The sequence below is a fragment of the Lonchura striata genome, chromosome 1 (assembly GCF_050655825.1).
Source record: "Lonchura striata isolate lonStrDom1 chromosome 1, ASM5065582v1, whole genome shotgun sequence".
Classification (NCBI taxonomy): Eukaryota; Metazoa; Chordata; class Aves; order Passeriformes; family Estrildidae; genus Lonchura; species Lonchura striata.
The window spans coordinates 43,626,838-43,654,464 of record NC_140703.1 but is presented as its reverse complement, the minus strand read 5'-3'; the positions used below and the strand labels follow the sequence as shown (position 1 = coordinate 43,654,464).

Sequence of the window (27,627 nt, the reverse complement as noted above, 5' to 3'; positions counted from 1 at the left end):
TAACTGAAGTTATTGGAGGTGATTAAAAACTGGCTCTTCTCTGAAACAGGTGAATAGCGTTTGTAAGAGGATGTTTCAGAGACGAAAGAGGCAAAGAGCCTGAAAAGGAAGTAAAATTTCCAAGGAAATTTTCCACTGCATGGGGGAGACTTAAAGTTGCAGATTTTCTGGGTGTACTGGATTAACATTCATTTTCACTGACGCTCTTCCTCGGCCACTTACACGAGGACACAGGTGCAGCGCAGGCCGTCATACCAAGCCAAAGAGTAAATCCAAGCAAGAGCTCTGTTCCCCAGCCGCGGGCAGCCAGCGCGCCGCCGGTGCGGCCGGATTCCCACGGGAGCGTTCGGCGGCGTTCCTTAGAGATCGCCGCGGCGCGTGTCCCGGGAGAAGCGGCGGGCGGCGGGCACGGTCCCGGCGGGGCGGTCAGCGGGACATGGCCCCTGCCCGGGGCAGCGCCGCCGGGCCGGTGCCGCGGGCCGCAGCTCCGGGGGCTCGGGGCGCTGCGGGCGCAGGCGGGGGAGGCGCGCAGGGGGCCCCGAAGCCCCGGGGGAGGCGAGCGGAGCCCGCCGCCCTCCCACCTCCCGCCCCTTCCCTCCGGCCGGGGACAGCCGCGCCGGCTGACAGCCGCGCCGCAAAGTTTGCTGCCCCCGCTCCGAGCTGCGCCTCGCCCGCGGCGCGGCGGGCGGCGGCTCCGGCTGCCGGGAGCCCCGCGCTGCCGGGGCGCGGAGCGAGCGCGGCCGCGGCGCTGCCGGGGACAGCCCAGCGCGGCCGCAGCGCCTCCGCCGGCGCGCCCCGAGGGAGCCGCTGCGCCGCCCCGCTCCTCGGCCGCGGGACAGCATGAGCCAGGCGCAGCCCTACGCCCCGCGGAAGGGCAGCTCCCCGGCGCCCGGGGCCCGGCGGAACGACAGCCAGGACTACCTGCTGCTGGACGCGGAGCTGTGCGAGGAGAGCGCCCTGCCGCCCTACGCCTTCTACCCCGTGTGAGTCCCGCCGGCCGCGCCGGGGTCGCTCCGGCGGGCGCGGGGAGGCGGTGGCGGGACAGCGGCGGCGGGCGGGGGTCAGGGCGCGGGGCCGGGACCTGCCAGCTCCCCTCGCCCTCTCCGGGGCAGGAGCGGGGTAGCTGTGCTTGGAAAGGTGGAGGGGCAGCGTTGGCACCGCCGTGCCCGGGTTGGCAGGTCTCCTCTGAGCGCGCCGTGGTGCCTTCCCACTGGCAAGGAAGCGAAGGGTGGCTTGGGCTCAGCTGTGTAGAGCAGGGGAAGAGACGTCGGGTGTACATAGAACTGATGGTGTCTAATGGGTTTAATGTAATTACAGACATTTTAAGCCCTGTGATCGGTTGCCACCGAGAGAGTGCACATTGCAGGTGTGTGCATAAAGCCGTCCTCCTTTCATTATTGTAAAATAATTGCAAAAAACCCATCCTCCTATCATTTTTGTCAAAGCCATGTAGTGTCGTGTAATTTCATTATGTGAGTTTTGGCAGGTACTTATCCTTTAAAGCAGAGTGTAAGAACATATGCAACAAAGCTGAATTATGTAAACATAAATTACAAAGGTTCCAGGAACCACAACTTAACATCCACGTGGATTGGCGTTCAGTGTTGGCAGTGTCCCTTTGGTTCTGTGCTGCCAGCATGACTACTGTAATTACCACTTGTTAATGCTTCTGAGGAGAAGCTACCCAACAGAGGGGGAAAATGGGTATTAAGCAATGCAAGATGAATCCTAAAATCTCAGATGATTGCCAGAAGATGTGTACTTTCCTTTTTCCAAATTATATTGTATTGCTTAAATGGTAAATTACAGTTATCAGGCTCTCCTAATATTTGCTGTTTTATCTGTGAGCCACCTACCAGCCACTTGACAGCTACCTGGATATAGGAAAGGAATAACAACAATGAAACTGGGAACACTTACAGCGTTTGAATATTTATCAACCCAGCTAAGAACAGCCAGAGTTTTCAAAATTTACTGCTGTATTGCTATTCTTCAGTGTCTTTGTGGATCACTAATTCAGTATGCTCATGTAGCTGTAACAGCATATATTACTGCACATTGGACTTAAACCCTGTCTCAAGATACATAAATGCATCTATCTAATGAATCCTTTCAGAACAAAAAGCCTTGTGATGCTTAGTTCAGATTGGTTTTCACTCGTGGACTAAAGCTTTGAACTAATATGGCAATTCTGTAGTTCTTTTGCCATCCACTCAGAGTGGTTGTGCAGATGTGAGAGGATAGAGCTTGCATGTTTCAAATAATCTCTTGAAACAAAGTCTGCAAGTCTGTGGGGTGCTGATAATTTCCCTTCAAGAATGAAGTGAAAAAAGTGCCTGTGCTAACAGCTGTTGGTCCAGCACTCTCTCAGGGTGGAGACTGCCTCTCATCACCTCAGAGTGGCCATAAGGAAAGCCTGCATCCTAATCTAGTTGCTTTGTAGGACAAGGGTAGCACTAAGCACAGGAAATTATCAAGGGCTTGGTTTTGGCATGCACGTGAGGCATGGAGAAGTTGTTCTTTGGGGTTTCTCTGGATATGGAAAAGAATCACTTCATAGAGATCTGTAGGCAATGCCTACCTGTGGCCACTGCCAGGACTTCTCTGGCTGGCAGGAATGAATGCAGTGAGTGAATAGGCTCCTCCAGGGTACAATGATTACCAAGCAAGTTTTTGAATTTTTCTGCCTAACTTCCAGCTATATCACATTTCTGGTACATTTTGTAGATGTGCCTCTTCAGTCAAAAGTCATTAGTTTTGCTAGAGGCCTTCATATCGCCAAGAATTTAATAAATAATAAGCTGGGCCATGTGTAGTATATGATCTTATACTTTTGCTTTTTTTTTTTTTTTAATCCTCAAATTACTGGTATTTCCTGATGTTATTATGGTGATGAATAGACATCAGTAACGCAGACTACAGCTGATGTCCAAAAAAAGCTGAGTTTTTCCTCTTTTTAAACAGTACTGAGAGGGTAACCCTGGTATAATATGGCATGTGACTATTGCTTGAAAAGTAGCTTGATGCTAAGGAATGGTTTTTCTCAAGTGGTGATTTAGTGCTGATGCTGATTTAGTGCATTCATTGTTTGTAGAACATGCTTTTCATGTGTTGTTTTGTAACTGCTGTTAAGTGCTGTAGTTCTAGATCTACAGAGATCTATTTCCTGTATTTTAGCTCCTCTTTCTGGAGAACAGCTTTATTGTATCCCAGGTACCTTTACTGCAAAAAAATTTCAAGAAGGTACCTTGAGCTCATCAGCTGTGCCAAGTAGGGTCGCACAGTCTTTTAGCAGTGGATAGAAGGCTTTTACTTTTAAATTCAAATGGAATTTTGTGCTGAAAAAATCCTGCTTTTCTTTTGAATTCTGGGCAATCTGTAAAATTTGTAAATAAATTATTTCCACAGACTTACTTAATCCAAAGTCTTACTTTTTAGTACTTAAGACTTCTAAGATGTGTTAGAAATTATATGCAAGTAAACATTTTCTTTCTAGTAGTGATCTTCCATCTGGTCATTGCATCCTGCTTTTTATGTATCAAGAAATACACTGCAATATACATATCAGAAGATTGACTCCTGGAATGGAAAAATGTGTATATGTTGGGATTTGTCCCTCCTGTGCAAGTATTTAATTGGCAAATAGCCCAGTTTTGAGGTTTAAAACAGGATGGAAAGTGCATTTTAATGTCTGAGCGCTGATGTACAGTACGATTTGGAAGTGATTGCACTTGTATGTAAACTTCCCTGCTGAAAAAATGTTAGTGAAGGACAGATTGTCAGTGTACTAAACTAGTGAGAAGACACTAATTCAGTCAGACATCGGGTTATACTGCTTATTTATGCTTTGCAATATTTTGCATTGTGAAAAATAAATGTTTTCTTATGGATGTGAGGAGGGATAATTGTGTATTAAAATGTCAGTTATAAAGTAAATGAGATACACAAATTATCAGACGAAAACAGGGGGTAAAAAGGGTTCTGATGTGCATAACTGCCTTGAGACATAGAGTATTCCTCAACTTTTGTGGTTTTCCAGCTAAGTGGTCCTCGAAACTACCAAACCCAGTCCATACTTAAAAACCTATTCTTTGTTAAACAACATGTTTAACGATTTCTTTCCTGCCTGCAATATAACGGCTTCTACCATTAACATAATGTAATTTTTATCTCTAGTCTCAATTGTCTTGCTTGAAATGACCTGTAAAATTATTTTTCAGACTCTTCATTAGACATTATCTCTTCAGGGAGTACTGTACAATGTGGCAGCTGTGTTTCAGATTGTCAGCCTCTGTGATGAGATGCTTTGTCTTCTGAAAATATGTTGCAATAGTCTTGTTGAGATCAAAAAGGTAGAAGAGTTGGTATGGACGGGAGTTTATTTTTATAGCCTAGTGTATGGAACAAATGCACAAATTATCTGATATAGGTTTTATGGATCTACTTAATACTGGGCACTGGAAAAAAAATAATGTCTGATTCTCTCATATTCTGGGTGACTAAATGTAGCTCCATAAGGTCTTGAGTAAAAGGACAGCAACATTCTTATCAAGCCCCACAGCTTTTAGTTCACTCTGTATCCTGCAAGTAGGTAGAAGAGAATGCCTCATTTTCAACATCATACATATCCGTATTTATTTCATATTAGGTAGGCTTTTCCCCCTACACGTGTTCATTTTTGGTGAAGGCTTGTGGGATTTCTTGAGTTTAGTTGTTAGGCACTCTTGTGTTTGCTGTGTACACTACCTAATTTAACTGTGAACTTATTGGTCAGCTACAATACCCAGTTTCCTACGCTAATACATCATAATAATTTTTCTTGAGCCATTACAATATATCTGCAAGTTTATTTATACCCTAACTCTCATTTAGTCACCAAAAAAATGAAAATCACCTCCCTGGGGGATGTAATTTTATAAAACTGTAAGATTTCCATGAACATATAAATAATTTGTTAAATTTGCGTGAGGAAGGTGGAGTAGTGATTCAGAAATGTGTGGGTTGTGTATGGCATACTTTTCAATGTAAATGTTAATAACCAGCATGCTGTTTGTCAAACATTCTCCCAGCAGCTTTTGCCACCACAGAAGCTGAAGGTTATAATAACTGGCTACTTGAAGAAGTCCTGCCAGTATTGGTACCCCAAATAATGGTGGTTTGGCGTGGTGGGTCTGCATCATCAGGCTGTGTCAGACTTTCCAGCTCTGAAAACAAGAGCAAAAGCACAGTTAAACTGTGTTCATCAAATTCTTTGTAACTTGGTGTCATACCCCAGGCTGTCGTGCAGTGCGAGGCAATGCCTTAGCAGAAGGTCTTAAACTTGAAGTGGGTACAGTTTTGTGCACTTACTTGTGGGTGTAGCCACTTGCACATTCCTGTTGAGTCTATTCAACGGGAGGTTTAAAGATTTGTGTTGATAAGCAGCATTTAAATATAAGTTTTGATAATTAAATATGGACAAAAAGCTTAATGGTAACTAAATGACAGGAAGTGTTCTCTGGAATGGATTAACATTTTTGGCTTGAAGTAGAAAGGTTATTATTTGTTTAGCACTGACATACACAATCAAGTATACTATTTTTAGTGAAATGAAATGTATGGAATATAATGTAAAGTTGACTGCCTAAGGTCTGGGCTTATTTTCTATATCCATTTCTGTCCAACTACACTTTTTCCTACCAATGGTGCATTTGTCAGCACAGCTCTATTGTAACCCCTAGTCTGACATGTTTGAATAAATTTTTGTCAATATTGTAAAAAAGCCCAAAAGGCAAGCTTTGGCATTAAGAATAAAATGTGATGTTTACTACAAGAACCCTGAATAAGTGAAATAATGGCATATCAAGTATTGTCATTTTTGGGTGCTTTCTCAAAGGTGTGTGGGAAATTGATAACTTGTTTTCTGAAGAGTTCAATATAGTTCCCTTTTGTTAAAAAAAATAATCATATGAGTAAAATATCAATATTGTGTTTGTAAGCTTAGATGATGCCAGCTCAGAAGAGCATGACTGGAGTTCATTTTGGTCTTAGAACTTGATTAAACACTGGGTTTGATGTCAGTATTTACCTTAGTGAAGAGAACAAAGAAGTCAGGATATTTTAAAAAATATTTAACATCTGAGGCCTTTCATGCAGGTAGAAAGAAATATCATAAAGCAAAGGAATGTGGTTGATCTGTAGAAAACAGAATACGGTCCGCAAGGCCTGGTGCTGCTGCAGCACTAACAATTTTACTGACTATTCAGACTGGAGAATTTAATAAAGCTTTGTGCTGTGTTACAAAATAAAAGAAGGGTTTGGTACGGGGGAGACCTTACAGATTGTCTAATCTCAACACCGCTGCTATGGGCAGGGATGCCACCCATTAGATCAGCTTGCTCAGAGCTCCATCCAACCTGGCCTTGGACACTTCCAGGGATATGGCATCCACAACCTCTCTGGGAAACCTGTTCCAGTTCTCTCAGTACCGTATGAGTAAAGAATTTCTTCCTCACAGCTAATCAAATCTCTCCTGATTTAGTTTAAAGCCATTGCTTCTTGTCCTATCCCTATATGCATGTGCACATCAGCTTAACTAGCAGCTAGGTGAGTGCCCAGCAGACTGAAGGGGTGGATTCAGAGCTGGTCTGTTGCCTCCTGTCATCTTCTGTCAGCATTGGTGTTAGACAAACACTTGGCTGTGCTGATTTTCCTCCTGGCCCAGCCTGGGTTTCTCCTATTGTGCACATTGGCTGACTTCGGGACTGATGACTGACTGCTTAGAAGCTTTTCAAAGGAGAATATTCCCTTATCTTTGAGGGGTAATTTGTGTTTTATTTTCCTTCTGTAAGATGTTTGCCTGCCATCAACATATTTCATCTTTTCTAGTCATGATTTTCCCCCTTATTTGGAACAGCTAGCCAGGCCAGACTGATGAACTTTGTTAGTCCTACTCTATGTACATGTCCTAGGCCTGCCAAGTAGTAATAGCCCATAGTAAACTTCTATGAGAATTACTCCTAAGCAACTGTTTTTCATGATAGAATATTATAAACTAATTTTCCTTTCTGCTTTTCAATGTAGTAATTGATTTTCTGTACTAGTTTTAATTCCATTATGTTAATCTTTAGTTATATGCTTTTCTTCCATAAGATAACTTAAAATTACTTTCAATTTTCAAGTCTTATAAAAAAATCTTGATGAAAAAAACATGCAGTAGGAATTTCTAGTTTATTATCTTCATTTGCTTAGGTTGTTGTATTGTCTATGAGTTGAAGTTATGTTTATTTGGATTTTTTTCCATCTGGATTTATTAACTTACAGTTAATTCCAGTGAAACAATGATGATCCAAGTATATTATGTAGAAAAAGCTTTTGAAATGGTAATTGAAAAGTTATAGAGCTTTATTGGGGGATATGTGGGAGAGGAGTTTTTGAAATCTACATGTGTGCTATGCTAGTGGTGCTTATTCAAAGATAAATCCTGTCCTTTGAGAACTCTCATGCTTCTCTTAGCCCTGAAGGAGAATTCTGAGTGCTCCAGGATCTGCCTGTGCCATGTCCACTGCTTGTCCTTTGCCTTCCTCTGTCCTGTAGGAGCACATAGAGTAGGATGGTTGCTCACAGGGCTCATTCAGGCTCTGCAAAGGATCACCTTGCTCCACTGCTGAGTGGATTACCTAGTTATCTTGACAAAAAAGATGCAAAAGGCAGGCTCTGGGAAGGCAGCAATGACTCTTCCTTTCTGTAGATTGTATATTCCTCTCTCTTTAAGAACAAGTTTCCTATTAATTACTCGGGAGAATTTTTTGAAGACTGCTGCTCTTGTGAGTCTTAGAGTGAATCTTGTGTGTCTCAAGTGAGTCTTAGAATAGTACTTCTCCCCATACAAGACACAAATTTGTTTTTGTTTTCTCCCTTCTAAGTGTAGAAATCTGAGCTAAAAACTGCAACAACCCTTGATAAAAATACAGTCTAAGTGCAGTAGCACTTACAAAACTTAGCTGATATGACTTAATTTTCAAGTAGTAGGCATGAGATGTGACTTTTCAAGGACGCTGGGTATTTTGTATGACCTATCACTGGGAGATGTTCTCACCTCAGGATCTTAAAAACTAAACCACACAATATCAAAAGCTCTAGAAAACCTGGGCTGTTCAAGTCCCTGGGATGTCAGTGAGGCTGGGAGGCAGTAACGACCTCTTGCTGCCCAGGGAAGACTAAGGAGTTGCAACAACATGGCAGATATGTTGGAGAAAAAATAGCAATATCTTGAACTGACATCTATGCAACAAGTTAAACTACTAAAAATTAGGAGAGAGACTTAAGTTTCTGAAGATACAGTTTAGATTACTTGAAGCATTTTGTAGAGCACTTCTAACACAAAAGTCAGCAATAACAGTATCTCCAGTTCTGTAGAATGAATGCTGAATATGCTACGAAGCTGAAGGAGTTAATTTTCCCTACATCTCTTCAGAAAAGAATTTTAGAGGTTTAAGTCAGAAAGCTATTTAATCATTTAGCAACATCTGATGTGAGCACATTTGTAGGTAAACAGCAAGTGATGTGATAGTGAAATTTCAGAACTTCTTTGTATGATAAAATAATAATGATCTTGCCTAACAAGTTGATATATAAAATATACACTGGGATTTCTTACCCCACAGCCACTTCCGTCCTAGAAACAGAAACAGCATTTAATACATAACAGAAAGAGAAACTTAAAAAAATAACCTAGGCAGGGATTTACAGAGACAGCAAGGCTAATGGCTCTCATTTTACAAAGCTGTCTGAGGATCCTTCATGACTTGAGGTTTCTAGTTTACTGATTTTACATCAAATCTAAAAACCAGCAGAAATTTCCCTAGTTATCAGTGAGAGCATTGAAAATGCCTTAGAGGGAAAAAATATCCTTTGTGGCTTAACTATCTTTGTGCAGGACATGGCTCAGTGAGGAAGGTGCTGGTAGCAGCATTGCTGGGGTTCTGTGTGCCTTTTTCAAATTCCGTCTGACAAGACTTCTGACTGCATACAGGCCTTGATATCTCCAGGGGACCAGAAAAGGCATGGAAGTACACATTGAGGAGGAGGGGAAATAGGCTCTCTGCAGGGGTATGTGGTCCAGTTCCTGTATCTACTTAGAGACCTGAGAAGAGTTTTGGGGAATCAGAATTACATGACAGATTCAACCACAAAAGTGTCTTTTATTAAGTAAGATGTAATTTCTGAATAATTACTATGTCTGGAATAATTCTGAATCTATCAATATTATATTGGCAGAGGGGGAGTGTTGCCTTAAATATGAATTTCCAACCAGACAGCCCCTCAGCAGTGGCACGGCACAGCTGAGTGCTCTTTATTGTAAGAAGTATGGAACAAGAGTTGTAGCTCTGAATGCCATCTGAAAATGGAAGTGTGCCCATCTGTGCAAGCTCTCATCCAGACTGAGCAGGCTGCTGCTGGTAAGGGCCATGAGGTGTCTCTTTTTGTGTGTGGTGCAGGGTTGGGATCCTGCCTCTGTGCTTGCTGGGGTTGTACTGCTCTCCTGTGATAGCAAGCAGTCAAGATCATTCCATCTGTGTGACCATGTTATACTGCCTGTTTGTTCAGGTAAGCACAGCTTTTTGTTATGCTCCTTGGGCTGGTTCTCATGTTTCTGTAATCATAACATTTGTCCTGAGTGCAGGCAATGGGTGATTAGTGGAATATGTCCAGAAATACTAACAGCTGTCACTGTCTTGGCTGAAGAGTCAGTGATTGATAGGATCACCTCACCTCTCGCTCAGCTTGGTAACCCCTGAGCCCATGACTGAGACAAAAGGCAGAAAAAACCAAGAAAACATCTAGTACTCTTCTATACTCTTGAAAGTACTAGATCTGAGAATATAAGAGGCAGTAAATATGAAGTTATGACTGCTAAATACCTTACAAAAAAAAAAAAAAAGGCAAGGTGCTAAAAACTATGTAACTGGAGGGGATGTTTAAAAGGAATTGAAAAAGTTATGGATGTACAAAATAAGACTGCCTTTTTTTCCCCACCTGTCTCCAGTCATCAATTAGCATCTTCGTAAAAAATCAAGGTAATTTCCAGAAAGCAGCAAAGACAGATGAAGCTGCTGCATATTCTCATGCACAGGAATGGGACATTGCAGAGTGGCAGAGAAGGATGGTAAAACTTTTTTCATTACACTTTTCATGTGCAGCATCTAGAGAAATGATATGTCAACTAGACTAACTTTATATCTTAGAAATTATTGCTGCATGAGAGCATAACTCTCTGTTCCTCACACTTTTGCACTTGCTGCTGCACTTACTGCTGCTCTAGAGAGTATGTAGCATAACACTTACAGGAGGATCATGATGAAAAAAATCCAATTTCTAAGTAAATAAAAATTGTAAGTAAAACTCTGAAAGTGTGTCTTTTGTCTGTTGCATTTATTTATTCCCCCTTCCCTTTTTCTGGGATGTCACCTTTTATGCCTGGCAAAAAAAGAACAATTTCATTTTTCCAGTAGAGAATATAGATGAAGGCTTTGTTCCCATTTTCCCAAGTCCTACGTAAAAATGAAAGCTGAGTAAATCTGAAACTGCTGTTCATATGGAATGTTATTGGCTTTGTATCTGTTTTCATGTTTTAAAAGAATCACTTTTATTCTTTTTTTTTCCAAATAAGTCTTGACAGCGCTGTTCTCAGAAGTACTCTCCATTGGCTTTTTGATCAAAAGTGTTCATATATGGCTGAAATAAGAATGTTTGCATTTGATTCGAATCACACATGGGTTGATCCAATATTAACTGCTTAACATCCTCTGGGATGGCTGTGGAGGGGACAGTTCCAGCTCTGCTGTACCCTTTCCCTCTCTGAATCCGTGACTTGACTCCCTGGGCAGTATTCAGGGGATATCTGCTTGTCCGTGTTGAGCTCATGATGTTCTCTCAAGAGGCACCAGCCCAGGAAAAGCTATTGTGACCAAAACTACAGTTCTGTCTCCCTTCTCTAGGAAAATGTAGCTAATTGTGCTGTGGAACTGATGCAAAGCTGTACATTCCAGATCAGTTACAAAGCAGCCATAAAAATGCTTTCTCTTCCTCTCTAATATAAAAATTTGGATTCAGGTAACATAGCCTCCCCTTCTCCCCTTAATATTAATGTATTTGGTTAAAATCTGGTAAGTAAAGTTAGGCAGACAAGAAAGAATTCCTGATGAATTTTTTTTTTTCAGGACCTGTATACAGCACCAAATAAATAAAAAGGCTACTTTGATTCTTCTTTCTCCTGGTGTACTTTATTTCTCCAGGAAGAGAGTTTCCTTCCATCCCAACAAACTACTAATGTATGGGTCTTAACTCTGCTAGTGCCCATGCAATTTCATGCTAAAAAACGCTGTATATTGTTATTCTGCTTTGAGTCACTGGATTCTCCAGATGTTAGAATCATCATTCTTTATCACTTAACACTATTTAACTAAGGAAAGTTTTAATTAAATTACAGTTCTTCTCTGGAGCATGTTACAAATCTGGTATAATTTGATAATAAGTAGGACCGTGTGAGAACTGGTTTTGATTGGTATTTACTATTGCACCCGAAGGTCAGTGCTCCAAATTCTTTCAGTTTAAATCAATGTATCAGTTTGAATAAATACCTCTTAGGAAAATTATTTATATCTATATTTCACTATAGTGAATTATTTAGCAGTACAGTGGGTTTGTGGGGTGTCAAAGACCAAGTTGCAAGACCAGTTTCAACTCAGGAAGAACAGAAATCTCAATCCACAGCAGCTACTTGCCAGAAAAATATTAGCAAGGCAGAACTCTCCTTGTGTCTCTTCCTTATTTTTTTTTCTTTAAGATAAAACTATCAAGGTTTTCTCTGTATATTTTGAAACTTTATCTTCCCCCTGTGAAAGCAAACTTCTTGATTTTAGCTATAATAACTGTCTTTGTCAAGTGATTGTAAAATCCTCCCCATGCTATTTTATTTTTATTACCGAACTGGAGAGCAACAACAGCTAATGACATTGTCATGTGACTAACTAATTCGTGGATTTTTTCTGTTCTGTGAGATCAAAGGCAACATGGTGTTCAGAGGAGGCCAGGGCCTTTTAATCTCTTCTGAGTGACAACTTTTGCAAATGTCACATATTCTGCAAAATAGTCAGCAATTATGAAAAAATGATAGCTGATAAAGGTCTCATTCTATGCCTTTGATCTATCAAATCTGATCACAGCTCTTTTGTAACTTGTGCTCTCTGCTGCAATCACCCTTACATCTCAGATCTGAGAAAGCCAAATGATCTTTTCCTGCTGGAATTGTATGTGCGGCTTGCCACCAATTCTGTTTTCTCTAAGTGTCACTGAGGTCATGATACCAAGTTCTTTATTTGTGTCTAGCAGGGAACAATAAATATCATCATTGTTTCTTTATTCTTATAATGTAATTAATTTGCATAACAATAATTACAAATATTAGAAGTAAACCAAACTAATTACTTTTTTTTGCATTGCTTTCCCTTTTATATAAGTACATATTGAAATGCTAAGATTTTCTGCAGGAACACTTCTTCATCCTGCAGTTATACTGCTGCAATTTTTATTGTGTGTGTGTTAAAGTAAGTTTAATGATACTGCATGTATTCTTTAATTAGAAGTACATCACTTTTACATGATGAAAATGGCTCATTCCTAACGTAGATTCAGGAAGAGCATCAATAGGCACGTTTCATTATTTTCCCATAAACAGAGCTGTTAAAAAAAAATGGTCTCCTGGACATGAGCATCATATAGTTCTACAAAACTTTATTTTATCTAGGTAGGAAAAGTTTGCTTAGATCTAGTGTTTTCTCCAAAGTTGTTAAAGTTAGTGTCAGCCTTTCATCATTGGTTGAGTTACAAATGCAGTTTCTCAGTGAAATTTTAATTCTGTAGAAACATGAGGTCAGACTAGATTCATATTAGGTGATGGACACATTTTATTGTATACATAATATAATAGAAGAACAAACGGATAAACATATTAAGTTCTTGAAAAAGTCAAATATCAAACTGCTGGAAAAATCCTTATCATTACTTTTTTCTCAGTTGTATTTGCAATATTATTGCATATCTCTCTTATTTGAAACACAATTATCTCTAAGTTAATTACTCTCTTTAATTTAGTTATACTCTCTTCTGGTTTTTTTTACAAAGCAGAGACAACGTACTGATCCTTCTTCCTCAGGTGCCAAGCAGAAAACGTACATGCTGCTTTTCTGCAGAAGGAAGCAGCTCTGCCACTAAACCCCAATGGCTCATCCAATTCCAATAGATCTATTATTGCTCTTTTCTATTCAGGCATTTAAAAGATCTTTAGTACTTTTTTCCTGTACTCTGAGTAATCCTGAGGTTGTTGGTTGTAATTTTCCTAATCAATTGTTTACATGGCTTTCATTTCATATCCAGTCCTTCTTATCCACAATTGCATGCACTTAAAATTCTTCTACTTCTCTTGCAATCATGAGATATATATTCAGCATGGAGAATCCATGATGTTAAAATCCATATTTTTTATTTGATTGGCAGTTTTTCTCAGTTCAGAGCCCTCACCCATGACAGGTCAAGATTTATGAGAGATACACAAAGGAGAATATATTGAAAGAGATTATATTTATAAAAAGGAGTAGCATCTGAAATAAAAAAAAGTATATGCTCTGAATAGTATTTCACAATGAAGAATTCTACATGTGGAGATTCTACTTAGGAATTTCATGAGATCTTAGGGCGGTTATATTAAATATTTGCAGATTTCCTCAGATTTCAGCTACATTTGATATCAATAGTCAGATTTACAAGAAGGAAATACAGTCTGAATAGATCTGAGGATAAAAGAAATACTCATTTTTTGATTGCAACTCAGAAGCTGACTAATCTGATTAAAGCATAATTTATTCCTGTGTTGGAGTGCTGGTTCAGGACTGACTAGAGGGCATGTTGATCTGCCCTGTTACAAACTCACTTTTTTTTGTCATTCACTGTAACTTTATGGTTAAACCATGTAGGTGTGTTTCCCCTCATTCAGTTAACAATTTTTTTTTCATTTTATTCCACTCTTTTCTATCTTTACTTGCATTGCATGTGGAAATATTGGACTAATCTTAGTTGCCACATTGTCTCCTGTCTAGGATTTGTACTTCACATCTTGATTTTTGTAAACACTGGGGTACAGAGGATAAGAACAATTCTACTGAGGCTTTTGTGAATATTTTTCTTAAAGGATGCCCAGTAGTCTTGGTTTAGAACAAGCAATAAAAAATGTGACTAGCTAAAATTAATAAATCTTTACAAAAATAAAGTGAAATTGATGTATTTAGACTTACCTTTAGCAGCATTTCTCTGACCAAGTAGCAGAGGAAGCAGCTACCTGAAGAGTTGTCTTTTTAAGGTATTTTACATTACTTTTATCATTCTTTTTCTAATAATCTCCAGGTAGCCTGTTCAAGATGATTTTTGTTTTTCTCTGACCTTTTTTGCTGATACCATACCCTAGTGCCTGGAACTACAACTGTAAGGTAAACTGTGCTAAAGCTAATGGTGAAAATTTTGTCTGACTCATGTCAGAAGTAATTCATACCTTTAGAAGAGGAGGATGAATAAAACAAGACATTGTGAGTTTGGTTTGAATTCTTTTCAGCGTTTCACCTTGTGCTTGAAACCCCCATACAGTTCCTGGATTGCTGTATTGCAGTTGGATTTAGATACATTCAGTGTCTAGGATGTGCTCTATTATCTTGTACAATGGGGTAAATGTTTTCCTTCCTTTTATAGATATATTTATATAACATGCACATGCTTATATAGGTTCCCCTTTTTCTCCTTTTTGAAAATAGGTGGCATTAAATGGAATTAAAGGAAATTACCCTCTGTCATTAAATGATCAATGTCACTATATTGCTGTGTTCATCCTTATCTGCTGAAAGTTCTGTGACTGGATGGTCTCTGGACCTTACAGGGTATGAATTGCATAAAGGCAGTCAGGAGTTCCTTCTCCTTCCCCATCACATGGGATTAAGGCTCCTAAGGGGCCATGCAGCTTCTGAGCTAAGGAAATGCATGTATCCTTCCGTAGGCTTACCCAAAGGTGCAGAGGGGCAGGGAGAAGACAGGACCATGTCTCTGTCCCTCAGGTACATAAAAGAGGTGGCTGAAGTAGCCTGTGGGAAGCAGGCAAGCAGTGTTACAGAAGCTGCTGCTTCTCCTGAGGCTGTGTCTGAGTACAGGGGCTCTGTTCAAGCAGAATAGTCATTAACTTATGACCAGGAATGCATGAAAGAAACATTGTTAGTAGCTTAAAAAGGAGAAGACTACAAGGCATTCGATAGCTATTAGTTTGTTTTGACAAATGAGATTCTCTGTGCTTAAATTGCAGTTCCATAAGCTTCTGAATGAATCTGTACACAAAAGGTATGTAGGGAGCAATGGAAGTAATATGAAAATGTAAATTATCTAAGCCTACCCATGTGTATTCAACCTTAAGACCCCTCCAATTCAGAAAGCGCTTTACCCTGTGATTAAGCCTTAATGGTTTTAAGGCAACTAAAGTGAAAAGCAACAAGCTACTTTTATGAGCTTAGACTCTAGTTAGATAAAAGGAAGTGGAAAAAACCCATTTTAATATTTTAATATTATTTTACTTCTACAAAACTATTTTTTCTAGCTTCACATATGTAGTATGTTAATTTTACTGACCTTAAAAAAAAAGACTTTGAAATATACTAAACCAATTCATTTAGTTTTCCTAGTGTGCGTATTGTATCACACTCCTAAATATGATTCTGGCATTCTGTGCTTCTAAATGCTTTTAATTAATTTTATATTTTATTACATTTGGAATCAATAGATTAAATTTTTTCTAGTATTTAATTGAATATTATTGAGTCATTTAATCGAGTTAATAACATGAGTGAGAAATTTTGAAAGGCATAAAAATTTAGTTCTGGCATTTAACATTAGTTAACAGTGTTTATATGATTTGATAGAAGGATGGCATGGAACTATTATAATTTTATTGAGCTAATCTGTTTCTGTGTGTGGATTTTATAAAGCATGTTATAAAGCATTAATACACTTGTCAGTTTTGCAGATACAAAGGGGTTAAAAACACAAATTGATTTGCATAAATGAAGATTGACAGATGATTTGGCATGGATGAGCAGTAGAACTTTTTATCTCCTAAGAGGTTTTGTTGACTGTAAAGTATTAGAATGAGAATTAATTTAACACTGATGCTTTCTTCTTGCTGCCTGACATAATTTAAACATGTCAGCACTGGTGTTAACTTGCAGTGGAGTCAGTGCAGAGAATCACAATGTTTTGTGTCTGGTTGAAGAGCAAGAAATTGAGAATAAGGCCTGCTGACTACAGGGGAAAAAAATCAGCCACTGAATTAATTTTGAAGAGCAAATTGCAGTACTTATACACTAAAACCTAGATATATCTGAGAAAGTCTTTAAAAAGATAGAGTGTATCTTGGCTTCAGACAAATTGTTGAAGTATCTACTGACAGAACTTCAGATATTCTTACAGATGACAGCATGGGAGAACAAGGGCTGCTGTTGTATAGTTCTGCAGTAGCCTTGAAACTTGTAAGTTTCAGCTTAGTTTATCCATATCACATCTCTGCAGTTTGTTTATTGAAGGTGAACTGTATTTGACTGAGTATTGCTGGATTTATTTAATCCTGTCATTTCTAGTTATAAAAATTGTTCTCTGTTTCCTGCACTTCTCCAGATATTTACTGGCTGGCTTTTCCTTCTGCAGGCTTGAAGGGCTGTATGGATTCTCAATTACCTGGATGACTTACATTCTTACTGATTAAACTGCCTTTTGTGTGTGTCTTGTCAGGGGTGTCGTGTTTGGATTTGAGAACCTTAAAAATTTGCATTTTTAGTAGTTAAGTGGATGACTGGATGATTTCTAATTTGCAAATCTACAAAAAAAGTTTACTGTCATCGACTTTCTTTAATGACAGTTCAGGCCTCTTTATGTTTATCTTTGGAATTCCTATCATTTACAAAAACAATTCTTTGGAATCGTGGCACAGATGATGTCATAAACACAATTGAGATACAGACAAATAAAATGGGAATAATGGGCATTCATGCATGTCAACATAACTGGGAAAAGAGGAGTGGATTTGAAACTGCTTGCACCATCTTGAGATCACCCTTATTTATGGCAGTGACTGTGGGAAGGGAGCAGTTTGTGCAAAGTTTATATAAATGGACAACACTGAGATGTATTTTATTTGAAGACTAACTTATGATAGCTTTTAAAAGCCATTTTTTAATACATGCAAAGCCATCCAAATAGTAAATTTATTTTAAGATTATGAAGATTAATTTTTCTGATTATGGATGTTCATATTGTAACACTGCTTACAGAAGGAGGAACTTACTGCATGGACAACTATAATTACTGTGAAAATAAATGTCTGATTATTTTTATCTGACACTGGATTTAAAAGTTCTCTGATTTTGTGACTTTCAAATTAATTTCCTAATATGAGCTTCAAGGTTTGATAAAGTTGCCTGTGTATGACTGTGGCAGAATTTTTTCATGTGCGTTCTTTCAAACTTAATCCTGCTGAAAAAAGTACTAGTCTGTCAGCAGCTCAGTACTTATTTAGCCTCATTTTTCAAGTTACAAGTGTAATAACTTCAAGGAAAGTTAATGGTGGCCTTCAAGCCCGAAAAACCCTGAAACATTCTCAATTTTAAAGTTACATCTCAAGATATAGAGTACACTTTCAGGCTAAGAGCTTTCATTAGGGACTTCTATACTGTGAGTTGATCAAATTTTGATTTTGGGACTTTCTGAACCAGATAGAGAACATGATTTGTTTTTCTGCAATAGGTGTAGGTTTCCAACTCAGGGCAAATGGATATTGTGACTTCCATATCCTAGGGCAAGTTTAGTGAAGCAGATTATTATCTATGCCTTCTTTACTCTAAAATGTACATTTCAATTCCCGTTTAGAGCCTGAAGGCATCACTGCACTTGACAGAATAATTCACAATAGAAAGGCTCTGTAGTATATTCTCATGTGGGTATTGAAATGTCAAAGGCTTGTGTAGATCACCAGCTGGAGTCCTTAAAATTTAGAAGCCCTTTCACCTTCAAACAAGCTTAAGCATCCTAAATATGGCCAGTAACTAGAAATTTATGAAATATTATTGGTAAAAAATAAGATATATTTCAGTCAGATGCTCAGAGAAAGAATTAGAAGTCTGTCTCTTAAAATGAAATTTCATGTTTGTAGAGTTGATTCAAAATGTGTTATAAAAGGAATATAGAAAATATTAAAATATTTTTTTCTAAGCTTATCAGAAACTTTCCATTCCAAAGACAAGCAATCTTTTCTTTGCCATTTCAGTTTTTAATAGCTTTATCAGATAGGGGTGATATTTTGTGACTAATGAATGGTATATATACCAGCCCCATTTCAAGAACAGAATACAAAGTTTTAGACATAAAATTTAAGAAAATAATAATAAGACAAAATGTAATAAAAAAAATTAATAAGACAAAGTAGCCCACTAGCAGCTACTGCAAGATAAATTGTATATTAATAAGAAGGACAATAAGAATTAATGTACCAGGGCTCAATAATGCATTTGATATAATGTCATATAGGAATTTATTTAAATTAGGAAATATTGTTGTAATCTAAGAAATTGCTTTGGTGGAAGGAAATAAGGGGTTGAATTCGGGTTTCCAAATGTTTAACTTCTACAGTTTTTTGTGATATAACTCCTTGTCTAGTTCAAGAAAATAGTTTTTCTTTTGTCTTTGAAGCATTTTGTATGTGGAAATTTTTTGTATAGTAGAGGTCCTCCTAGATCAAGAAGAAGCAATCCAGTTCCTTCCATTTTTTTTCAAGAGCTCTTTTCTTTACTTTTAATAATTTATTACCCCACATCACACCTTGCTGGTGATGATCTGATCCATATTCAGTCAGTTGCAACATTGCCTCTCAGAAATACTTCCTGTTTCTTATGTTTCTCTGCTTCCAAAATATACTTATTTATTCATTTTCTGTGTGGAAAGGGAGACTACCTTTATAATGGTGGATGCTGGAATGCAGTTTTCTATGGTGTTAAATTGATCACAGAGTCACCAAATCATAGAACAGTGTGGGCTGAAAAGGAGGTGTTAAGGTCATTTTGACTAAACCCCTGCTCAGAGAAGGGCCAGCTAGTTCATAGTGCACATGGTATTGTTCAGCTGAGTTTGAACAATTTCAGTCTCCAGCAGTGAAGTCCATAAATTATTTTGTCATTTTGTGCCACAGGGGAGCATTTTTTCTTTAAACCAAATCTGAATTTCCTGTGTTGCAACTTCTGCTTATTGCATCTTTTCCTTTCACTGAGATGAGTCTGGCTCAGTTACCTTTATATCCTTCCAGCAGGTCTTTATAGAAAGTAGTGAGATCTTTACATCAGCTTTCTTTCCTCCAAGACACAGAACAAATGATAGAGAAATTTAAGTGCATGTCTGCATGTGTTCCCCCAATCACTCAGCCAGTCTTGACCTGAGAAAATTTTAAGTAGAGTTCACTGATAGTAAGAGACAAGTAGTCTTTTAAGACACCCCCCCCCTCTGCCCCCACCTGCTATATTGGTTTTCCTTGCTCTAAAAGCCCACATCCTGATGATTCTAGAAGGAAAGCTTGAAGAAGTAGCTGATGCTCTTTGATTAAACCTGTCCGTGCACACTTCCAAAGCCCTGCACCCGACACATACCCTGGAAGCTTCCGGGATCACAGTGTCCTTTCCCCATTTCCATCTTCTCCATGGCCCAGCCTGTCTCCATTTAGCCTTATACTAAATAACCTCTCATATGCAGATTGAGAGGGAGCCATATAATTCTGAAGTTTTTTCAAAGCAGAGCTTGGACTTCATCCTAATAAATAAATCTTTAATGATAGTGTAATCTAGCTGCATATTTTAGCCACAATGTAACCATTGAAAAGACTCTTCTCTGACAATACACTGGAAGGCAATATATTTAGTTATAAATTAGAGGTGTAAATGTGTTCTCAAATATTTTGATTGAAATAAAAATGTGTCATATTAGCAAAAAGGAGAAATTGGCTAGAGCAACATTTATGAATTTATTGTATGATAGTATTTAATTGAAAAGTTACTCACAGTGTATGGGGTTTTTAAATATTTTTTTAATTTTTTTTTTTACTGTTTCCAATGTTTCTACTGGATGTTTTACTCCCATGAAGTCCTCTAGATTGTACTTCTTATAAATTTATTGAAACTAATTATGAAAGCTTTGCATTTGTAGTGGCAAAATTTAAATCTGTGTATTGTTGTAATTCTGCAGTGATGGGCATCTGCTTCTGGATGGAGATGTCATGATTTGTACTGAACTGGAGCTCTTCAGCCAGGAGAGGTCAAATGTGGCTCCTGCAGAATCCCCATCTCATCATCAGTCAACACTGCTAGAGACACATAGTACCTGGGTACTGTGGGTTGTGTCTGTGCTGGCTCACGTTTAGTCCAGTGCTGAAGTAATTTGTTTCTCATAATCCCAGAGTGATGGACACTGCAGGAGTCCTACAGACTCAATAGCTTCAGTTTCCTTCCAGCACGGTAGCTGTAGGCTGTTTTGTGCAGTGTAAGTTCACAGAATCACAGAATATGCTGAGTTGCAAGGAGCCCACATGAACCATTGAGTCCAACTCCTGGCCCTGCACAGCACCATCCCTAAGAGTGACACCAGGTACCTGAGAGCATTGTCCAAACACTTTCTGAGCTCTGCCAGGCTGGTGCTGTGCCCCTTCCCTGGGGAGCCTGTTCCAGTGCCCAGCCACCCTCTAAGTGAAGAACCTTTCCCTAATATTCAGTGTAAACCTCCCCTGACACAGATTCAGGCCATTGCCTTGGGCCCTGTCACTGGCCACCAGAGAGCAGAGATTCAGTGTCTGTCCCTCCTCTTCCCCTCACAAGGAAGTTTAACAGCAATGAGGTCTTGCCTCAGTCTCCTCCAGGCTCCTCATACGGCTTCACCACCAGCCCCTTCACCATCCTCATGGCCCTCCTTTTGTCACTCTCTAGCAGCTCTGTCTCTGCAGAACACTCCCACTGTGTATGTTGTCCCAGCTTCTTCATTATCTTTGTAATCCCAGAGTGCTGATACACTGCTAATGAGAGTTTGGGTGCACTAACTATATTGGTAGGAATATTGGCTTGTGAAAAATAAAAATGCTTATATGCCAGTAATCACAGAATGAGATTTCCTGAAGATTTCAGTAGGAACCTGTTCATGACTGAAAGAGGTATCAGCCACAGGTCAAGATCCATATAAGTTTGATAAATGCTTCTTTGTGCTATGCAAAATTTCTCACAGGATTTTTGTTGTTAAACACCGATTGTTTTCTTACTGTTGTGTTTGATATGTGCTTTCCCCATATTAAAAACAGGTGCAGAAAGGACATTGTAAAAGTCTGCAAACAGTTACAGCAAAAAGACTCATCAGCCTAAAGTTTAATTCATCCTGAAGAGTAGAAAAACTCACTAGATGAATAATGGTTTCTTTAAAAGCTCCTCACATTTTATCAATATTGCCTCCAGAGAAGTCACATAAATTCCTCTTTCATACCCTGTAGAAGAGATTTTCAAATATTTTATTAAATACTTTGATTCAATTTTTGAAGAGTTTTCTTTAGCTCCAACCACAGATTTCAAATATAGTTTGTTTTAGTTTATAGTTTTCACAGGTATTTGTGATTGACTATCTTAGAACTCTGATTTCAGCAGATAAGTATAAAGAATTTCCAACAGAAAGCTGTTTGAGATTTCTCTTTTCATATAAATAATTTCTGTTTCATGAGGCTGTATTTGAGTAAATATGTTCGATTGTTTCTTGGTAACCTAAGAACAAGCAGCATTCCAATAAATTGTGAAAATGGGGCAATGAGAAAATTAGGAATCTTTTACTCCTTCAAAAAAATCACATCTGAAAAGTGAAGATAGGTTTCTTGAGCAATTCTCAAAATCATTCCCTGGATTGCATAACACCAATGAGATTCCGTGGTAACAAGATACAAGGATTTATACTTCAGTATGAAAGATTTAAATCCACTTTGTGCTGTTATAACTGGAGAAAAGATTCCTGCCTAACTAAAAATGTCATACTTAGTTGAACTTCAAGAATCTAACTTCAAAATTATTAGTAGCCTCTTGCTCTGTGTTCATAGGAAATTACTTGGCATGCTCATTTGAATTCCACATACACTATCAGCATATATGCACCTAATGTTTCTGGCTGTCCAAAAAATCAGGCATTCCATTTGGATTATATAAATAGCTTGCTGTTCCCACAGGGAACCTCTACATGGATATGTATTCACAGTCCTGCACAGGGGGATGCCAGCTTGGCCTGAACTTGCTCTTAGCTCGTAAATGCCATTGGTATGGTGCAGCATTTGGGTTATGTGCACAGTGGGAAGGCAGATGGCTCAGGCTGAACTTGTGGTTTAGCTGTGATTACTCAGCTTTGCACTTGGTGGAGGTTCACATCAGGCCAGTTTAGGAAGTCAGGAGAATGAACCCTTGCCTGCAGGCAGGGATTATACAGATGTCAGAGTATAATTTTTATGTCCATTAGTGTATTTGCCCAGGAACTTCCATTTGACTTTTCTGCTGCATGAGGGAAAAGGAAAATCTTGCAGTGATTACAAATGTATGAGCTATTCTATTTCTACCATTGCCTTAAGTGTAATTAAGATACTACACTGTTGCTTATCAATAACATATTGATTACAATCTTTTGCTTCCACTAAAATATCTATTTCAGTTTTAGTTTTATTTCATATTTCAGAACACTTTGAAAGTAATTGTTTCTTCCCACTGCTCTACTTGTCCGCTTAGCTCAGCATTTACTTTCACAAACAGGTGAAAGATTGCAAATTATCTACATAGAAGGATTCAAAAGACCCAGAGGATCTGATATGACCATTAATTATAATGAAATTGCTATTCTGTCCACTTTGAATTGCTTTTCCTCACTTCGTTTCATTTTCTAGAAAGTATCTTGATGTAGCATAAAACAATTATTGACCTAGAGATACCATGGGCTGAAATGTCAGTTTCTTTCAATTGTTTTAGTTTTACATTCTTCAAACTCCCTCCTGTTTCAGATTCACATAAGCATTAGTGCAGATCCATCCCAAATATCTTCTAATTGTACAATAATATTTACATTTTTACATTGCAGACAGCATGTCCAGAGAAAAGAGATGGTTCATTTTTTTCTAATAGACCTAAGTCTGAAGTGATTTAAAAAAGGAGTTAAGGAAAACTGAAAGAAAAGCTGCTGCTTCTTGTACAAAGGGCTTTTTAGGTTTTAAGAGTGCCATACATTTGTAATGGATGCAAGACCTCATGCTTTTTTGCCTGCCTCTCCTCTTAAATTTGTCAATAACTACACTATATTCCTTTCTTCTCTTTGTTTTGTTATGCCCCCTGTCCTTGGAAATTGATGGGGGAAGGAAAATCTTGTCATTCAGCTAGCCATGTTTCCTGGGATAGTCAAGGTTTATTATTTGTTTTGGAAACACAGGAGATTTATTAGGGTTATTCTTGGGCATCTGCTGTCTACGCATTTTTCTTTCAGGACCCAATGTGCCTTTTCCAACTTTTTGAACATGCCCAGTGATTTTACGCAACACCTGTAAATGGAATCAGTAACTACTAGGAACTGAATTGAAAACTTGCAATTTTGTCACTTATAAACCTATTGGTCACAAAAGTACTTTCTTATGTGTCTGGACAGCATCTCACACAACAGGTTTCTGCTCAATTTCTAGTCCCTAGGTGATATCTGTACTAGTAAATGAGTAAGTGCCAGGGAATGTTCTTGGGCAGCAGGTCGCACTCTGTATCGCTAAATTATTAGAATGGTTCCTGGTATGTTTTCAGGATAAGCCGACTAGCATTCCCAAATATTCCCACACACCTCTCAGGAGTTAACCCAGGCCATGGAAAATTTCCATTAGCTAGTCTGAATGCTGCCACCATGGTTTTTTTGTAAATAATAGGGTTTAATAAAGGGTCAAGGGCCGTTCAGCACCAGTTCACTTTTTGGTGCAGATACACTAGTTTGCATATGTGTGTTCCACATATACTCTAGCTCATAGTTTTCTTCAGCTTCCCTTCTCATGTCTTGAGCCTTCCAAAGAAAGAAAATTAATTTACTGTCTGAAAGGCAATCATAACGTGCTCCGGACGAGTCCTCAGTATGGACAGGGACAGGACCAGGACAATGGAGCAAGCAGCAGAAAGCATCTGCAACTCTCTTTCTCTATAACCATACATAATGTGTCCTGTTCTGAGCATAGAACAATTATTTTGACTAGTTTCCTGCATTAAAGGAAGAAGTCTATATTTTCTTGGGAAATTATTTCTATTGCAGGAACTTTAAACTCTCGAGGACCCAATGTTGCCAGAGGGAGCTTGCTAGCTTTTTCTGTGATCCAACAGCTTATGGCACTTAGCATATGGGATCAAGAAGAGTGAATGAACAAAACAGAGTGGTGTGCTGAAAGCCAGGGAAATTAATGAGCTTCATCCTCTCTATCTGGGATTCCACATGTGAACATTTATATCTTAATTACAGGGTTCAACTCAAGTACACACAGAAAATATGTTATGCAAAATTAGTCTGTATTTACATAGGTTGACTAATATTTTGCATACTGCAGCAAAGCAGAATACATTTTTTAAGAGTTTTAATTTTGATATACATGACATACAGTCAACTCATACAGTAAAATCCCAGTGTCATTAAAGAGAGCACAGAGATTTATATTGTCTTTGATCAAGAGTTTTATCCCTGTACATTTTTCATGGATATTTGTTCACTTGTTTCGTTTTTCAAAGACTGATGTTCTCATACATTGTGCTAACTAAAGTAAGATGGTGGCATATTTTAATAATCATTAATCTCTTCCAAACAGATAGCATTATTTCATCTCATTACAGGACTTTTCTGATCCTTTTTGAACATTAAAGGTCCAGACCAGTTCCCACACAAGTCAGTAACATTTGGATCAGATTCAAGGAGATGTTTGGCTTTATCTAGCTTATGCTGCCATGGTGAAAATGCAACTGCCTGGGGAATTTTCACAGCATTATTTGACCTTTTGCAAGAGCTTAGACTGAATATCAGGAAAGTGTGTTTTTAAGAGGGCATTGGTTCTTACATAAATCTCTCAGATCTATGCTTTAAATTTAATTTCTGGTAGAACTTCTAGCTAAATTCCCTGCATTCTGCTTTACAAAGTGGCAGAGTTTGAAAAAAATGGCATGCTATAATTTACAGACAATGATTTAAGGATGTTGGCAAGACAAAGTTTGGGGATGAAGGCAATACCTTTTTTGGACCAGTTTGTGTAGACATAATTCAGAGCATGAATCTTAATCGTCCCAGATAATTTTAGTGATGTATATGTAGGTATCCACATCTCAACTAGCCATGCTTAGCTCTTTTACAAAAACTGGAGATAAACAGGCAGTTCAAATGTGCAGTTCAGTTTAGACATTTACTTGGGGCAGTGAGTCATGCTATGGAAAGGCTTATTTCTGTCCATCAGCAGTGTGGAGGGTTCGGGATGCCGAGTTCAGTTGCAGATGTCTGCATTGTGTGCATCTATATTTAGTCAAATCAATCGTGTCTGATTGTGGCACACATAATGGATATGATTAGATATTATCTCATTTCCCAAGTCAGTTCTGGTGTCAACATGAGTATACCCCATTAAAAGCATCAGATTATTTTCTGCTCTGCTGAGTGACTCATGTTTAAATTTTTTAAAAGAAAAATAGACAATTCTGATATACATTGTGTTTCTTACTGGTTGGTTACTTGTATGGCTAAAGTCAGAAACATCTTGTGTAGTAGGGTAAACTGTGCACAGCAGAAGAGAGACTGCTTGACAGAAGAGTTCCTCCAGACCTCATTAGCAGTAGACATGTGAGTGAGTCAGTGTTACGAGTCATATTTAGGGAGTATTTAGCAATGCCTGGGGTATTCTGCTCAGGTGTGTTGAAATCTTCTGTGCAACAGTATGAGAATCAGTCTGATTTGGTGCTTCTTGGCAGAGTTGCTGGCATTCAAGCAGTCCTGCAAAAAATTCTGCAGCCATTTAAAGGAAAGTGTTTAGCTTACTAACTCTGTCAAAGAAGCATTTAGGAATAAAAGTCGAAATAAGAGGTGGTAAGGAACTTCTTGTTTTCAGAGTTGTGATTAAAAACAAAACATAGAAGCATTGATTTAGAAATTAAACTTATAAAGTTATAGACTTAATCATACAAGTTCTGTTAAATCTGTGTCTTGAATTTGATGGCATATTTTAATATTTCTTGCAAGTTACTGTCCAGTGTCTGGACTTCAGCACTCGGAACAATTACAGTACTTGTTCCTTAAACACGAGTTTTTATATCCTGATTCCTTCAAACCCTATTATCCACAAATGCATACCCATCCCTTCCTTGCTCATTTAACCTATCTAAAAGTGTCCCTTTATGAGCTAAGCCACAAACTGGCTTGTTACTTTGAAAATTGAGATGACAAAACATTGTTATGAGAGAATGTTCTCTGAAACCTCTCCAAATGAAACCTGCAGAGGAGCAAGGTCATTAATGACCATATGAACCCTGCATTTTCATACATATTTAGCCTTGCCATAAAATTGATTGAGGTGACAGGGCATGTATAGGGAACCCACAGACAGCTGTGATAGTTAATTACTGTGCTTGATTGTCAGTTTATCATCTTTGAAAAAATGTTATTATGACAGATGGTCCTCATAAAGGTAGAGCTCAAGATTCCTCTAAGTTCTTCTGAGGCTTCCTGGGTGTCTGTGGAGTAGCCAGAAAAATAAGGATTAGAAGAATTAGGAGTTACATCAGTAAACAATCATGAGGGCAAAACCTTTCTCATGAGATGAGTGCTATTTATTTGGTTTTGCCTAGTATTTTCAAATAACTCCTGTCATGTCATTGAATTCTGGACACATGAAATGGATGTGAGGTTTTATTCTGGCATAGTCTCAAAGGCTGTTTTGATGTACACAGTCATAACCAGATATGGGTAACTCATGCAAAGAGCTGTGGCTCCTTGTCACAAAAGCAATTTCAAAAGCTCAGGAAATAGAACACAAAAAATAATGTTTCACAAAATACAGAACATTTGTTAGTTCTTTACCAAGAACAGCATTTAGGACATACTTTTTTAATCCTAGCAAAACAGGTTATTTGGAAGCATTATTTAGTTTCTGACAGTATTCAACACAAAAACACCCTAGACATACCAATGGCTACTGTAAAAGGTGGTGTTTTATTTCAGATCTATTTTATGATACTTATTATTCAGTTTTTAGTAGTTTTGGTTTTGCAAAAAGCCTTAGTGCTTAGGGATCTGGTGACACAGTTATATTCTTTCCAGAAGCATAAGCAGACAGAAATTAATGATTACGTCTCAGGGCCACTGACACCAAGCATAAGACATAAGCCGTTGTTTTTTCCTTTAAAGGCACAAAAACTACAATTTAGCAATTAGCTTGTGACCTTGAAGATCAAGATTAAAATGTGTCCTTTTGAC

At 38.5% G+C, this 27,627-nt stretch overlaps 1 protein-coding gene across 1 annotated transcript in view; it reads left to right on the top strand.

The window, feature by feature from the left end:
* The first annotated feature begins 791 nt into the window (after window positions 1-791).
* Window positions 792-27,627, top strand: part of TRPC6 (transient receptor potential cation channel subfamily C member 6) — a 76,379-nt gene continuing 49,543 nt past the window's right edge. Inside the window, exon 1 of the mRNA XM_021529330.4 lies at window positions 792-983. Within this exon, the coding sequence (XP_021385005.1) occupies window positions 841-983 (143 nt within the window). The 5' untranslated portion in view covers window positions 792-840. The remainder of the gene's footprint in view (window positions 984-27,627) is intronic.